Source organism: Oryx dammah, unplaced genomic scaffold (genome assembly GCF_014754425.2).
Source record: "Oryx dammah isolate SB20612 unplaced genomic scaffold, SCBI_Odam_1.1 HiC_scaffold_17, whole genome shotgun sequence".
NCBI lineage: Eukaryota > Metazoa > Chordata > Mammalia > Artiodactyla > Bovidae > Oryx > Oryx dammah.
Window position 1 is genome coordinate 46,838,311 of NW_024070201.1, and position 17,304 is coordinate 46,855,614.

Sequence of the window (17,304 nt, forward strand, 5' to 3'; positions counted from 1 at the left end):
TAACATATCTTACTTTAGAACTGAAATTAAGTCTTAGGTCTCCTGATTCAAGGTATGGTGTTTTTCCCTGACTTAACTGTCCATTTATATGGCTGATACTTTACTTTCTATCTTTTTCTTTCAAGGCACTCAGTGTCATTATCTGCATTGCTGTGATACAATTATTCATTATCTGGACTCCAAAGAGTCACATAAATGTGAAAAGCCCCTCTTATCTGCTTTGAGATTTTCACAGATGGCCCCAGCCACTAAAGGAAAGAAGCTTGGGTGCCACACAAGGGAGCTAGAGTCTCTTTTCTTCCTCTCTTTACCCAGTCTAGTCTTGCCCACAGAGGAAGATTTCAAATGGTTATTTTAAGGCAGCTGCTACTCCGTGACCATCTATAGATAGGAGGACCAGAGAGATTAGGTATAATCAAGATTGCTTTCCAGGGGAAGTCATAGAAAATGACATTGTGCCAGAGCACCACTCTGGGTGGAATGGGGGAATTGTCTCCAACTTTTCCCACTCAGCCTTGTTTCTGGGTCACTACGATAGCTATGTGTTTGAGGTCTCCTTCTAAGATATAAACTTCAATCATTGAACTTGGAGTTCTTTCTCAGAACACAGTATTTTCAATTCAAAAACATACCTGTGTGATTGGCATGCATTCACAAGTGAAGTGCACTGAGGTTGAACTCTGTAATGCGTGTCATATATGAGTGTGAAGTTCTGTGGGAGGCTGTGTGGAGGTTCATGCAGGTACTAGGTTTCCTGAAAGTAATTTTTTTTTTTTAGATGTGAAAGTTGTGATTTCATGCATGTGTGCAAGTGTGATTTAGATGATGATGGGATCTGAGTATGGCATCTGAAGTCTGATCTCTTCTCAGTTTTAAGTCTTATTTGTCCTCCATGAGTGTCTTCATCTTAGCTTGGAGGTTCCAGCCTCTTCATGTCAACAGGCTTGGTAAGTGCAGTTATTTATTAACTCTCTGTGACTCTCAGATATGAAAACCCAAGGGGGTTGCTCTAGGGATTTGGAAGAAGCAGGGATAATTGGATACCCATATGCAAAAGACTGAAATTGGGCTCCTCTCTCAAACTTAACCCGAAATGAATCAAACATCTAAATGTAAGACAAATCTACATCTTTAGAAAAAACCTTAAGTGTAAGTCATTGTGTGCCTGTGTTAGATGGTGGTTTAATGACGCACCAAAAGCACAAGGGACCAAAGGGGAAAAAAATAGATAAATTGGACTTTATAAAAAATATAATTTTAGTATTTCTAGATCAGTGTCAAGAAAGTGAAAAAGACAAACCACAGAATGGGAGAGAAGTTTTATAAATCATATACCTGATAAGTACCATGGCTGATTCATGTCAATGGTGGCAAAAACCACTACAGTGTAAGAGGGTTCCCTTTTCTCCACACCCTCTCCAGCATTTATTGCTTGTAGACTTTTGGATAGCAACCATTCTTTTTTTTTCTTTTCTTTTTTTTTTTAATTTTAATTTTTACTTTATTTTGCTTTACAATACTCTATTGGTTTTGCCATACATTGACATGAATCAGCCATGGGTGTACATGAGTTCCCAATCCTGAACCCCCCTCCCACCTCCCACCCCATATCATCTCTCTGGATCATCCCCGTGCACCAGCCCCAAGCATCCTGTATCTTGTATCGAACATAGACTGGCAATTCATATCTTACCTGATAGTATACATGTTTCAATGCCATTCTCCCAAATAATCCCACCTTCTTCCTCTCTCACAGAGTCTAAAAGTCCATTATATACATCTGTGTCTCTTGCTATCTCGCATAGAGGGTTATCATTACTGTCTTTCTAAATTCCATATATAGGTGTTAGTATACTGTATTGGTGTTTTTCTTTCTGGCTTACTTCACTCTGTATAATAGGCTCCAGTTTCATCCACCTCATTAGAACTGATTCAAATGTATTCTTTTTAATGGCTGAGTAATATTCCATTGTGTATATGTACCAAAGCTTTCTTATCCATTCATCTGCTGATGGACATCTAGGTTGTTTCCATGTCCTGGCTATTATAAACAGTGCTGCGATGAACATTGGGGTACATGTGTCTCTTTTAATTCTTGGTGTGTATGCCCAGCAGTGGGATTGCTGGGTCATAAGGCAGTTCTATTTGCAATTTTTTAAGGAATCTCCACACTGTTCTCCATAGTGGCTGTACTAGTTTGCATTCCCCCCAACAGTGTAAGAGGGTTCCCTTTTTTCCATACCCTCTCCAGCTTTTATTGCTTGTAAACTTTTGGATTGCTGCCATTCTGACTAGTGTGAAATGGTACCTCATTGTGGTTTTGATTTGCATTTCTCTGATAATGATGTTGAGCATCTTTTCATGTGTTTGTTAGCCATCCATATGTCTTCTTTGGAGAAATGTCTATTTAGTTCTTTGGCCCATTTTTTGATTGGATTTATCTCTGGGTTTTCTATTTTGTTCCATTGATCTATATTTCTGTCTTTGTGCCAGTACCATACTGTCTTGATGACTGTGGCTTTTTAGTAGAGACTGAAGTCAGGCAGGTTGATTCCTCCAGTTCCATTCTTCTTTCTCAAGATTGCTTTGGCTATTTGAGGTTTTTTGTGTTTCCATACAAATTGTAAAATTATTTGTTCTAGTTCTCTGAAAAATACTGTCGGTAGCTTGATAGGGATTGCATTGAATCTCTAGATTGCTTTGGGTAGTATACTCATTTTCACTATATTGATTCTTCTGATCCATGAACAAGGTATATTTCTCCATCTATTTGTGTCCTCTTTGATTTTGTTGACCAATGTTTTATAGTTTTATATATATAAGTCTTTGTTTCTTTAGGTAGATATATTCCTAAATATTTTATTCTTTTCGTTGCAGTGGTGAATGGAATTGTTTCCTTAATTTCTCTTTCTGTTTTCCAATTGTTAGCATATAGGAATGCAAGGGATTTCTGTGTGTTGATTTTATATCCTGCAACTTTACTATATTCATTGATTAGCTCTAGTAATTTTCTGATGGAGTCTTTAGGTTTTCTATGTAGAGGATCATGTCATCTGCAAACAGTGAAAGCTTTACTTCTTTTTCAATCTGGAAATAGAACTGCCATATGACCCAGCAATCCCACTGCTGGGCATACACACTGAGGAAACCAGAATTGAAAGAGAGGCGTGTACCCCAATGTTCATTGCAACACTGATTCTAATAGCCAGGACATGGAAGCAACCTAGATGTCCATCAGCAGATGAATGGATAAGAAAGCTGTGGTACATATACACAATGGAATATTACTCAGCCATTAAAAAGAATACATTTGAATCAGTTCTAATGAGGTGGATGAAACTGGAGCCAATTATACAGAGTGAAGTAAGCCAGAAAGAAAAACACCAATACAGTATACTAACACCTATATATGGAATTTAGAAAGACAGTAATGATAACCCTGTATGTAAGATAGTAAAAGTGATACAGATGTATAGAACAGTCTTTTGGATTCTGTGGGAGAAGGTGAGGGTGGGATGATATGGGAAAATGGCATTGAAACATGTAAATTATCATATGTGAAATGAATTGCCAGTCCAGGTTCAATGCATGATACAGGGTATTCGGGGCTGGTGCCCTGGAATGACCCAGAGGGATGGGATGGAGAGGGAGGTAGGAGGGGGGTTCAGGATGGGGAACACATGAACACCCATGGAGGATTCATGTCAATGTATGGCAAAACCAATATCATATTGTAAAACAAACAAACAAACAAACAAAAAAAAAACTAGAAAAAACACTACAATATTGTAAAGTAATTAGCCTCCAATTAAAATAAATTGATTAATAAAAAAGAATTTAATATCCAAAATATATGAAGAGCTCTTATAACTCAACAAGAAAAAGACAAATTAATTAAAAGTAGGCAAATGATTTGGACATACATTTCTACAAAGCAAGATAGACAAATAGTGAATAAGCACAAAAGAGATGTTCAGCTTCATTAGTCATTAAGTTCAGTTCAGTTCAGTTGCTCAGTTGTGTCCAGCTCCTCGTGACCCCATGAATCATAGCACACCAGGCCTCCCTGTCCATCACCAACTCCCAGAGTTCCCTCAGCCTCACACCCATCAAGTCGGTAATGCCATCCAGCCATCTCATCCTCTGTCATCCCCTTTTCCTCCAGCCCCCAATTCCTCCCAGCATCAGAGTCTTTTCCAGTGAATAAACTCTTTGCCTGAGGTGGCCAAAGTACTGGAGTTTCAGCTTTAGCATCATTCCTTCCAAAGAACACCCAGGGCTGATCTCCTTTAGAATGGATTGGTTGGATCTCCTTGCAGTCCAAGGGACTCTCAAGAGTCTTCTCCAACACCACAGTTCAAAAGCATCAATTCTTCACCACTCAGTTTTCTTCACAGTCCAACTCTCACCTCCATACATGACCACTGGAAAAACCATTAGTCATTAGGGAAATACAAATCAAAACCACTATGAGGTATCACTCCACACATTAAAAGGGTTATAAACAAAAATAAAATAAAAAACAAAATCAGAAATTAACAAATGCTAGAAACATATGGAGAAAATGGATTCTTCATACTTTGCAGGTGAGAATGTAAATTTTGGTGAAGCCACTTTGGACAACAGTTAGGCTTTTTTTCAAACAGTTATATATAGTGACTCAGCACTTTTACTGCTAGGTATTAATAAATACTCTAAAGAGCTAAAAACCTATTTTCACATAAAAATTTGTTTACAAATATTTAAAGAAGAATTATTTCTAATAAATAAATAATTTGCATTTAAATAAAAATTTCAGAATAGACAGGTCTACAAAAACTGAAAGTAAATTAGTTATTGCCAGGGTCTGGGATAAATGAGAATGAAGAGTGACTGCTAATGGTAATGGGATTTCATTTTAGAGTGATTAAAAATGTTCTGCAAACTTTGCAAATATGCTAAAAATAACAGTGAATTTACAAGTTTTATGGTATATAAATTATATATTAATAACAAAATTTTAAAAAATCATAGAATTTGTAACATTAAAACTTGAAAGTTCAACTGCCTAGGATCCATTTACATATGTGACACTATGGACAAGGCAAGCCCTGGATCTGAGTGTAGGGTACAGAGGAGGGGGCCAGGTTTGTATCCCAGATCTTAGCTGGTAGCCTTGTGGGAAAGTCAGAAATTTATGGTCATGAGAATGAGAAAAATTGAATTAGCTTCTTTTATTATTTTCCTTTTTATTTTCCTCTATTTTTGAGGGATGTTGCAGAGAGAGGCACAAACAGAAAGACAATCAATTAAGTAGGAAAAAAATGATAAAAAGGAAAAAAGGTAGAGATGGTAATGATTAACAGGTAGATGAAACATGTTCCAGAGTCTTTACTGGATAAAAATCCTTCTTAGGTTTTCTGAAAATGTTAAGTGATTAAATGAGTGATCTATGTTTGAATGCAGCTCTGCTTTTGCTCAGTCGCTTCAGTCATGTCTGACTTTTTGTGACACCATGTACTGTAGTTCCCCAGGCTCCTCAGTCTGTGAGATTCTCCAGGCAAGAATACTGAAGTGGGTTGATATTTTCTTCTCCAGCAGTTCTGCTACTCAGTGGTATTATAACTTTGAACCTAATTTGACCTCCTGGGCAATTAATTTCTCTCACCAGTAAAATGGGAAGATAACATTTCTCTCCAAATTTGGTTGTTAAGATTGAAAATGACAATGCTTAAGAACTTCTTGATGGAGTCCAAGGAAAATTATAAACACAGAGTATTATTGATGATTATTGTGTTTCTATCACTTACAATTCTAACCAACTCTACATTTTGGCTTCTGAAAATTCCTTAAGAAGAGAAGGGGGACTTGGCATGGGGAAAAAGAACCCCAGAGCTGAAGGTCAGGAGGAATTAGTTATATTCTTGGCACTCATACTCTTCATCTTTCAGAGGCCTTGGAACCCACCCTGGAGAAGATCTAAGGGGTCATGAGGACCTGGTGTGGGGCAGCTAAGCCTTGCTCAGGTGGGAGGAGAGAAGGTGTTACTGAAAGTAAACTTAAGTCCACTTGCCTACAGGCAGTAAAGCCAGTCCACTGACACCTACTGACGCTGGCTGGTGGTAAAGGAATGTTCAGCATTTATTGTTGGAGGAAGGTGCCAGGCAGGAGTCTGGGGCAGCCAGTGCTCAAAACCCAAAACTCCCCAATGGGTTTCAGCAAAGCATTTTAAAAGGCAAGGTGAGGGAGGGGGATTGCAGGGTCTGTGATCAGCTTGTGCACAATTCTTTGATTGATTGATGGTAAGGTATAAGAAGCACAAGCTGGAATCAAGATTGCTGGGAGAAATATCAATAACCTCAGATATGCAGATGACACCACCCTTATGGCAGAAAGTGAAGAGGAACTAAAGAGCCTCTTGATGAAAGTGAAGGTGGAGAGTGAAAAAATTGGCTTAAAGCTCAACATTCAGAAAACGAAGATCATGGCATCTGGTCCCATCACTTCATGGGAAATACATGGGGAAACAGTGGAAACAGTGTCAGACTTTATTTTTCTGGGCTCCAAAATCACTGCTGATGGTGACGGCAGCCATGAAATTAAAAGACGCTTACTCCTTGGAAGGAGAGTTATGACCAACCTAGACAGCATATTAAAAAGCAGAGACATTACTTTACCAACAAAGGTCCATCTAGTCAAGGCTATTGTTATTCCAGTGGTCATGTATGGATGTGAGAGTTGGACTGTGAAGAAAGCTGAGTGCCAAAAAATTGATGCTTTTGAACTGTGTTGTTGGAGAAGACTCTTGAGAGTCCCATGGACTGCAAGGAGATCCAACCAGTCCATTCTGAAGGAGATCAGCCCTGGGATTTATTTGGAAGGAATGATGCTAAGGCTGAAACTTCAGTACTTTGGCCCCCTCATACAAAGAGTTGACTCACTGGAAAAGACTCTGATGCTGGGAGGGATTGGGGGCAGGAGGAAAAGGGGATGACAGAGGATGAGATGGCTGGATGGCATCACTGACTTGATGGATGTGAATCTGAGTGATATCCGGGAGTTGGTGATGGACAGGAAGGCCTGGCGTTGTGCGATTCATGGGATCACAAAGAATCGGACACAACTGAGCTACTGAACTGAAATGAAGGTATAAGACGGTGTCACAGGGTTAAGAATATCAGTCTTTGGGCTTCAGCCAGACTGGGGCCACATGCTCATGGTCATCCACTAGTTACCTTCCATTTGGTGGGGGGTTCAGTATCTGTTTAACCACTCAGGAAATGTGCATCAGATACAATTCTCTATGTATTTCAGGGAGGAACTAAAGATTCTGTAACTGCCATACAACTGATTGAATTGTTACCAGTTCTCCTGGCCCAACTGCTGCTTTTGTCACTGCATGCTCATATCAATTATTATTATTAATTCTTGAGCTGAATTTTTTGTGACTCAGGGGAGTCCTGGGACACTACAGCTTTTGTACAAAAAAGAAGCAGGCAAAGGACATGGGGGAGGAGCCTGCCCTAGGAAGGTCCCACAGGGTCCTGCTCAGTTACAGTTGTGTTGCCTTGGCCTTTGCAGACAGGTCTGAAACAACCTTGGGAATAGATTGCAAGAGGTGTCTACTGGGATCCCACTGTGAGGAGCCTATTCCCAAATGTGCTTAGCTGGGAGACAGTATGACTTTACTATAGCTCTTCCATGGCTCAGAGCCTGAGAGGCAACTCCTGTAAAATGTGGTGTGTGTAACATCTTCTACAGCCTTGCCCTCACTTGGAGAAAACATAGCCCAATCCTCTTGGAGCACCAGAGTCCAGCTGGGGCATTTTCCTATCACTGTTCTTCTGTCTTCTTTTTAATTTTCTCTTTCTTCTCCCTCCAGGTTTAATTTTCCAACCACTGTCTCCCTAAAATCCCTTCTCTGGTCTTACACTTCCTTTCTCTCACCTAACCTGTCCCTTTCCTGTGTTACTTCTCCTATATATATATCCTCTTTTCTCTGCCTCTTCCTCACTCTCTGTCTTTCCTCTTGCCCTTCAATCCTTCTCCCTCTATCACTTCTCTCTCCATCTTCTGCCTCCACTTTCTACTTGCCATGAATGTTGAGAAAAAAATATTAAGGAACAGAGAAGAGCACTTGCTGAACTTAAGCAACATCTCTAATTAGGACAGGAAAGAGGTACTAAAACTGGCCCTATTCTGGAGCAGGAGGTTTTTAGTTAAGGCAATTCTAGACTTCCTTAGAGTAGAACATGTGACATGATAAAGTGGAACTCAAGAGTGGGGTGCTCAAGAAGTCCATACAGGTCCTTAAGACTGTCTCATCTAAAATCCTCAGTGACAGTTTCTCTATGTGTACTAAAAAGAGGTCATTACACTGTACAGGTTTCCCAGGACTTATCTGGCTCATTCATCCTCCCTACTTCTTCAAACCCAATGCTGCTACTCAGCATCCCCATTCTTCAGCAGTAATTCCCTAAAAACTTTGTTCCAGACACTTATCGCACTGATAGAAAATTTCTCTCTGATTTCTAATCTAATTGTTCATTGATGTGATACTGAGCTTCTGGAAGAGAAAAAGCAAAATTTCCCCCAGGGGTCACTTAAAATAATAAAGTAATCAGTGGTGAGTAATTACACTTAAGTGTTAGAAATTATCCATGAGAGGCAAAGGGGAACTAGCAAGTTCCAAAACAGATAGGCAGAGTCACTTATCACAGTGTATTAAAGGATTTTGGACATGTCAGAGCAATATTATTAAATATTCCCAAATATAGTTTCTTTCCCAGATAGTTGAAACTCCCCTGTGCGAGAGACCAAAGGAAAAGATGCAAGATGCATCGATTACCCTGTTAGCACCCCTTCTCACAACCTCATTTGGTCCGGCGTCAAGGAAATATTTCTCATCATCTACTCTTGTTGAACTTTGAAAGTCTGTGAGAGGAAAAATTATGATCTATTGTGGAAATTAAAGAATGCTGTTTTTAACCACTCATAGGAAAAATAAGTTAATGGATAGGATTTTTTAACATTATAATTTTTTCTCTCCTAATTTTTCTTAAACTGTTACAATTTATTTTTGCTTGTCTCTACCATAATTTATTATGTGATAATATGTGATTTAAAAATGCATATTTGTTTAATGTAAATATGTTCCATGACTTTTGTCAAAGAAAGCGTACTAATAATTTATTTTCCATCTAAAAATGATTTTAAATGATAATAATAGCAGTACTTCTATAATTCTTACTATGGATGGGACATGTTCCAAGTTCAAGTTTTTTTTTTTCTCTCTCTCCTTTTATCTTATATAGCATGTATGCATATGCATAGGGCAACTCTATTTTATCTTTGTCTAAAAAATAAAGAAACCGAAGAAAAGAGTTTAAGAAATCTACCTAATGTCATACTGCTATTAAGTGAAAGCATTCGAAATCAAACATTCTGATTCTATATGCTCTACTAGTAAAACTATGATGCCTTTTGAGACATGCTGACTTCCCAGGCTTCCTTCATGTATGCTTCCAGTGTGAAATGTGGGACTCTGGATCACAAAGTCACCTCAGGATGGGAACTGAATTACTAAGTTACAGCTCTAGTCATGTAACTGCTTCCCAAGAAAACCTGGAGTAATTCCTTTTCCTTCCTTGCACCCTTGGTTCTTCGTCTGTCAGGTTGGATATAAGTGTTTACATCTCTTGCTGCTGCTGCTGCTACTAAGACGCTTTAGTCGTGTTCAACTCTGTGAGACCCGGTAGACGGCAGCCCACCAGGCTCCCCCGTCCCTGGGATTGTCCAGGCAAGAACACTGAAGTGGGTTGCCATTTCTTTCTCCAATCCACATTTGAAGGGGAGATGTGATAATGATTATAATAAGGAAGTCAACTAGAAGACTACCAGTAAGACTTAAAGAGCTGGTCAACCACCCTGAGTACTTATTGACTCTTTTCTGAAAGATGTCAAGAAACACCTCTTTTTCTCAGCTACTAGCGTTTCATGACCTTCTGGTCATCCTCCCAGTGTATTTTAAGAATAAAATCTATGAATAATCATGATTTATGAACCTAAGTGTTTCTTTTCCTCCCTGGGAACAGTATAGTCTTAAATATATGATGTAATTTCTCCAAAAAGTCATACTGGCTAATGACAGTTGTCCCCAGCCTCTCATGGGCAACTTCAAGATCAATGTCTCTGATGCTCCCATCTTTATCTTGACAGCCTTCCCAGGAATGGAGGCCATGGAGCCCTGGCTATCTTTTCCTCTCCTTCTGCTCTATGCCATTGCCATTGTGGGAAACATCCTGATCCTCCTCATTGTTAAGGAGGAGCCAAGTCTGCACCAGCCCATGTACTACTTCTTGTCCCTACTGTCTGTCAATGACTTGGGGGTATCCTTTTCCACACTGCCAACTGTGCTGGCTGCCCTCTGCCTCCGGGCCCGGGTGATTGCCTTTAATGTCTGCTTAGCCCAGATGTTTTTCATCCACCTTTTCTCTTGGACAGAGTCTGGCATCCTTCTGGCCATGAGCTTCGATCGCTACGTGGCCATCTGCAACCCACTGCACTATGCCACTGTGCTCACCAGTACCCGCATTGTGGCCATGGGCCTGTGTACTGTCCTACGAAGCTTTGCCCTCATCCTGGTCTTCCCACTGCTGCTGCACAGACTACCTTTCTGCCACCCCCGGAACATCCTTTCCCATGCCTACTGCCTTCATGTGGATATGATTAAGCTGGCATGCACTGATGTCTCCCTCAATAGCCACTATGGACTGTCCATTGTGCTTTTCACCTTTGGCCTGGACTCTGCCCTCATTCTTCTCTCCTATGTACTTATCTTTCGGTCAGTGCTAGCCATTGCCTCCCCAGGGGAGCGCCTCAAGACACTTAACACATGTGTGTCCCATGTCCTAGCAGTGCTCATCTTCTACGTGCCTATGGTGAGTGTGTCCATTGTACATCGCTTTGGTCCTGACCTGCCCCATGCTGTTCACACCCTCATGTCTCTTATCTACCTCTTTGTGCCTCCCATGCTCAATCCCATCATCTACTCCATTAAGACAAAGGAGATACAGCACAGGCTTTTAAAGATGCTCTTCAGGGTCAGGTCCTGACTGTTTGGTCTACCTATAAGCCCTGAAGGATTTGATGTTGGGGGCCGAATCATTTGGACACCCAAAGAGGAGAGGGTCACTCTGGAGGATGCTAGTGCTGCCCTTTACATGTTATGATCAAACTTGTAGTATATTGGGTCAGTTCTTGCCTGGACCATCTTGGGTTTTATCCAGCAATCAACTATATCAATGTTCTCTAGAGACATAAAAATGGTCTCTTTTTAAGAATAAACTAGAGAATGAAAAACACCACTACAAGGTAGGAGATTTTTTCTAGGGAACTCATTTCAGGACACTTGGTAATATGGCTGGGACTTCTGGTTATGGGCCTGCACAATTCTGAAAAAGACAGAGGCATAGCTGGAATAATTATGGGCTGTTTATCATATCATTACCAGTATGTAAGTTAAGCTTGGGTGATTGATTTTCAATGTTGTCAGAAACCAGAGACCTTGTTATGGTGCTGTTTGAAAAGTTTTAAAGTACGACAGTTGTGATGGTTAATTTTATGTGTCAATTTGACTGGGCCTCAAGGCTAGGTATTTGGTTGAACATTATTTCTGGGTGTTTTAATGAGGGTATTTCTAGATGAGTTTATTATTTGAATTGGTAAACTGAGTAAAGCATACTTTCCTCCTCAGTATGGGTCGGCCTATGCAAACTGCTGAATTCCTGAATAGAATAAAAAGCAGAGTATATACGAAAGGAATCTCTGTCTGAATGTTTTTGAATTGGGACATTAGTCTTCTTCTGCCTTCAGTCTCAGATTTGAACTGAAACTTACACCATTAGCTCTCTGGAGTCTCAAACCTTCAAATTTGGACAGAAACTATACCACTGACTTTCCTGGGTCTGGACTTCTTGGTCTCTGTAATTGTGAGAGCCAATTCATTATAACAAATTTAAGATATCTAGTTACACACATATTCTATTGGTTCTGTTTATCTGGAGCACCCTAATACAATGTTACCATATTTAAGTAGTCAAAATTAGATTTTAGGATTCCTGGGCATGTTCTTTTCATATGGGAGACCCTGAAATATGTAGGCAAAGTCCACTGAAATTAATGACCCTTTGTTTATATCTCTCCTGAAATTTTCTCTTATTCTTTAATATTTATCTGCTTCCCCTCAAGAAATCTGAGCTCCCTAAAGGAGCAACTGTGTCAAAAACTTTGTCCATCCACACTGAACTACTATAGAGCCTTCATTAAAATAGTGTCTAATGATGTGACAGCAATATAAAAGAATAAATGAAAAAATGGATGAATAAACAATAATGAATGAATAACAGGAGGAAATCAAGAGTGAAAAAATTAATAGATGAACATATGAATTATTGATGAATTTCCTTAAGTCAGAATCTCATATTAGGAAATGTTTCTTCTCCTTCTGTGCTCCATAATTCCCTGCACAGAGAGAAATGCAAATGAAAGTTGACATATTTTCCCCTTATTCTTGTATTCCCCCAGATTTATTGAGATGTAATTGACATATACCTGTTATAAGTTCAAGGTGTAAAACGTGATGATTTGCTGCACATACGTATTGTGAAATCCTCACCACAGTAAGGTTACTTAACCCATCCATAGAGGTGACTTCTTGAATAAGTGAACTAAACTCAGTCTTAATTTCCTCATCTGTAAAATGGGATCTCTGATTCATCTACCTGTTTGTTTTAAGGAGTACATAAAGTGAACTGCTTTAAAATTTTTCTAATAATACATGTGACTTATTGATTCATTATTTTTATTCAGCAAGAATCAATGTAAAATTCAATGTTTGGCTTCAAAATATCATGTGCATCAGCCATAGTCTGAAGAGGTATTTTGTCTAAGATTTTCTTGAATCTCGAGTAGAACTGTTCTATACCTGCTTTCTGTCTCCATTGTACTTGAAACATACTTTAGTTATATCAGATAGTTTGGGTACTTTGTCTCCTCAACTAAATTGTAAGCAATTTCTGGGCGGGGACTGTTTTATTTACCTTTGTATCCTTCAGTCTCTTAACAGGGCTTGAAACATACCTACCAACCATCTCTTTATGCTTCACTGAATTACCATATGGTACAATGTTTTACCCTAAAACTGATCATAATTTCATTAAAGAATATTTTATATAAAGATCATATTTATTATCTAAATACTATATGCATTATAATCTGAATATAGTGAATAAAAAATAAATTGTACTTGAAATTTTCAAACATGTCATAAATGTATCTTATATTTTTATATTGCTCAGACTTTATGTACTATAGAGAGTATATCCATAGATTAATAGAGTGCTAATATTGTGTCTCACCTTTAATAGGTACTTCAATAAATATTCTTTGAAAGAATGTTGCTGTATAGTGATTTTGGCTCTGTTACAAATAAGATTTATAAAGAAGTTGCTGCCATAATAAGTGGATGATATGTTTTCAGTGCCAGTATTTTTCTTGCTTCTTTAAATCCGAGGGACTTGAAAGAAACAATTTGGCTCATTTAGGTACCTGTGAAAAGCTGTTTGGGAACTTCTGGGCTAATATTTTCCACATCACGTTCTATAAATTAAGATACTCAGTATCCTTCTCTTGACTTTAGAAATCTGCATCACCTGAAAGAGGAACAACAGATGATTGCTGGTGACAGTCTTTATCTATTTAGCACATTCAGTAGGAAGTTCATGGCTCTGCCTGGATTTATAACTTGCCAACACGGAGAAAAGGCTCAGACTCTGTTCTCGCTGGTGTGGACTGTGATTACAGTGATATGCTCCCCATCACAGGGCTCTGCTCAGCCAGGTCATCAGATGCATCTGAGGAGAGCTTTGGGCTTCTTCGCTGCTGCTGCTTAGTCACTCAGTCATGTCCGACTCTTTGTGACCTCGTGGACTGCAGCCCAGCAGGCTCCTCTGTCCATGGGATTCTCCAGGCAAGAATACTGCAGTGGGTGGCCATTCCCTTCTCCAGGGGATCTTCCCGACTCAGGGATCAAACGCAAGTCTCCCACATTGCAGGCAGATTCTTTATCGTCTGAGCTACCAGGGGAAGCCCTTGGGCTTCTTTATCCTCTTCCTATTATTTAACTTCCATTGTTCATGTAGTTTTATTGGTTTAATATTCCATTATTTTAAAGGTATAAGATGAATTATACCTAGTCTCTTTAAGCAAGATTAGGGTCACCCATCTTTTATGAGCTGGAAGTGCATCCAGGGTCCATCTAGTCTATGTGTCTGCTTGAGCCACTGGAAGCAAATACCAAAATATTTACTTTATGGAGCAGAAAGAGAAGACATTTTCTCCATTGGTGCTGGTTCTTGGAGAGCCTTCTGGAACCACAAGATTGGAGGAATATAGCACATAGGAGAGATTACTGTATTGGATCTGGGTCTTGTGGAGGGTTATTTGACCTTTTGCCTTTTTGAACATATAGCTACACAATTCTATACCCACTCTTCCCTGGTGTTTCCTTTTAAGGTCTCATACCTGTGTTCGTGCTTTTACATCTGCCATGTTTTGGCATCCTTTGACATTCTTCCTACTGCATTTACTTTAAAGATATTTGCCCTTTCTTTGAAAATCAGAAGAGCTATTACATGCACCTAGAAATCTCGTCTGATTGCCCTAGAATATTGCAGATTTCCTTCCTTTGATCTTCTCTAAAATCTCCTTGTATCTATTATTATTGCTTTCACTGAGATATTATAAATGTTTCCTTAGGAGTCTTACAGACCTGATTATGAATTATTGTATTGATTCATCTATACATTCCCAGGAATAAATTTGGGTCTAATGCTAAATGAATGACTTGATTTATAGTTACTTTTGTTAACATATATCTACTATAGATCTATAGGGGAGGGATTGTGACCTTGTCATAAATAAAAATGTAGTACCTTTTTTTTAATTTGAGAAAATTAAAAAAAAAAGACCAATGAAAAGCGAACAATAGAGAATTCACATAAATCCATGCCTGTTGATTAGGGCTTGGGTGGTTCCTGACCTTTTCCCATGACAATCAGTGTGACTATGAGCAAATCTAGGGGTATATTAGGTGATGCGCTAAGTCCCTTGATCTGACTTATGTACGAGTGGGATTGTTGAGAAGCTATTGCATTTTCCCACCTGTGTAGTTTCAGATCAATATTAGGTATATGAGCTGCTAAGTCACTTCAGTTGTGTCCGACTCTGTGCAACCCCAGAGACGACAGCCCACCAGGCTCCCCCGTCCCTGGGATTCTCCAGGCAAGAACACTGGAGTGGGTTGCCATTTCCTTCTCCGGGTATATGAGAGGTTCTTTCTAATCTCAACCCTTTACACCCTCCCTGATCTGGTTCAAGTATGCATCTCTTGCTACTAATCACTATTCCTTCTAGGTTTATCTGCCAGTATCTTCCTAGAACTGAGCTATTTAAGCTATTCAATAACTTACTGCTTGGTATGCTTAGTTTAATACCCACTCCCAAGGGTTTTACTTTCAGGACATAATGTTTGAGTTTCTTTTATATTATATTTTATTTTTAAGCTTTCTATTTTGTGTTGAGCTGTAACCAATTAACAAACAATGTTGTGATAGTTTCAGGTGGACAGCAAAGGGACTCAGCCATACATATACATGTACCCATTCTCCCCCAATCTCCCCTCCCATCCAGCCTGCCGCATAACATTGACCAGAGTTCCCTGTACTATACAATAGGGCCTTGTTGGTTATCCATTTTAAATAGAGCTGAGTGTACATACCCATCCCAAACTCCCTAATTATCCCTTTCCTCTTGGCAACCATAAGTTTGTTCTCTAACACTGTCTCTTTCTATTTTGTAAGTTCATGTGTATCACTTTGTAGATCCCACATGCAAGGAATGTCATATGATTTTTCTCCTTCTCTGTCTGACATACTTCACTCAGTGTGACACACTGTAGGTCATCTGTGTTGCTGCAAATGGCATTAGCTTGTTCTTTTTTATGGCTGAGTAATATTCCATTGTATATATGTACCACATCTTTAAAATGGTTAGGGTTTAAATAACCACTTGTTGTTCAGTCACCTAGCCACGTCCGACTCTGTGACCCCATGGGCTGTAGCACACCAGACATCTTTGTCCCTTACCATCTCCTGAAGTTTGCCTAAGTTAATGTCCATTGCATTGGTGATGCCATCCAGACATCTCATCCTCTGATATCCTCTTCTTCTGCCCTCCATCTTTCCCAGCATCAGGGACTTTTCCAGTGAGTCAGCTGTTTGCATGAGGTGACCAAAATACTGGAGCTTCAGTACTTTGGTCACCATATATTAAGTTATACGGCAGCCAATAGGTTAAATGTCTTTGCCTATTTTCTGTTGCTTAGTCATCCTGATCAGTCTGTGACTAAAGTATAATTATAACTTATTTTACAGGGGAAGAAATGAGGCTGCATGTATGTTGGAAACTTTCTCAAGGTAAGTGGACTGAAGCTCAAGTACAGTGAGCTCAAAACCTTATCAGTTAATCCTCATTACTTATGATGTCACCCTAGTAGGTGTCCAATAAATATTTTTGAAGAAGTCAGCTGTATACATTAATACTTTCTTCATCGAGCCAAATACTTTTTATAATTTGACTTGTAATTATGCAATGTGTGTGGTCAGCCACAGTGAACCAGTGCTTCTTATCACACTTGGGGTCAATTTCAAGGATGATCCAGGAGAGAATTTCACAAGATATAATAAATCCAAATGCCTAACTTACATGGGTTTTAAGCACTTTTTATAGGATATAGGATTTCTTATAGGTATTGATCATAGTTGTAAAGTGGAAAGGCCATAAACTAACCTAGAAGACCTAGTTTTACATGTTCTGCCACCAACAAGTTGTATAAAATTGAGATGCCTCTTTTCCTTTCTGGGCTCTAATGATCTCTTTTATAAAATGAGCAACTAGACACAATATCCTCACATGTCATTTCCAGTTCTGATCATTCCTATTCCCACATGCCCATGTAAGCAACAAAATATTAAGTCAGAGAGGAAAGAACACTGCAGATGCTCCATATTCCCAGCAGTCCATGAGCTCCTGAGCTGACAAATACTCAAGGGGACTTCCTGGATGCAGCCTTATATTGTTCAGCCCAGGGAGTTGGTAGAGGAGATACAGGGTAGGGGCAGGGCCCCCACAACTGCTCTTGCTTCCTCTGCACCCTCCATGAACTCTCTCAGGTAGGTAAGGTGGAGTGTCAGACACTCCAGACTT

The 17,304-nt window shown here is 39.3% G+C and overlaps 1 protein-coding gene across 1 annotated transcript; it reads left to right on the forward strand.

Annotated features, from left to right (window-relative positions):
• The first annotated feature begins 10,145 nt into the window (after positions 1–10,145).
• LOC120876613 (olfactory receptor 51I2-like) lies at positions 10,146–11,093 on the forward strand. The gene has a single exon (XM_040258587.1). It carries the CDS (start codon positions 10,146–10,148, stop codon positions 11,091–11,093), a length of 948 nt encoding a protein of 315 aa, XP_040114521.1.
• Positions 11,094–17,304: the final 6,211 nt, after the last annotated feature.

Excerpts from the sequence above, each read along its gene's own strand:
- LOC120876613 (XM_040258587.1), top strand. The coding sequence starts at position 10,146 with ATGGGCAACTTCAAGATCAATGTCTCTGATGCTCCCATCTTTATCTTG.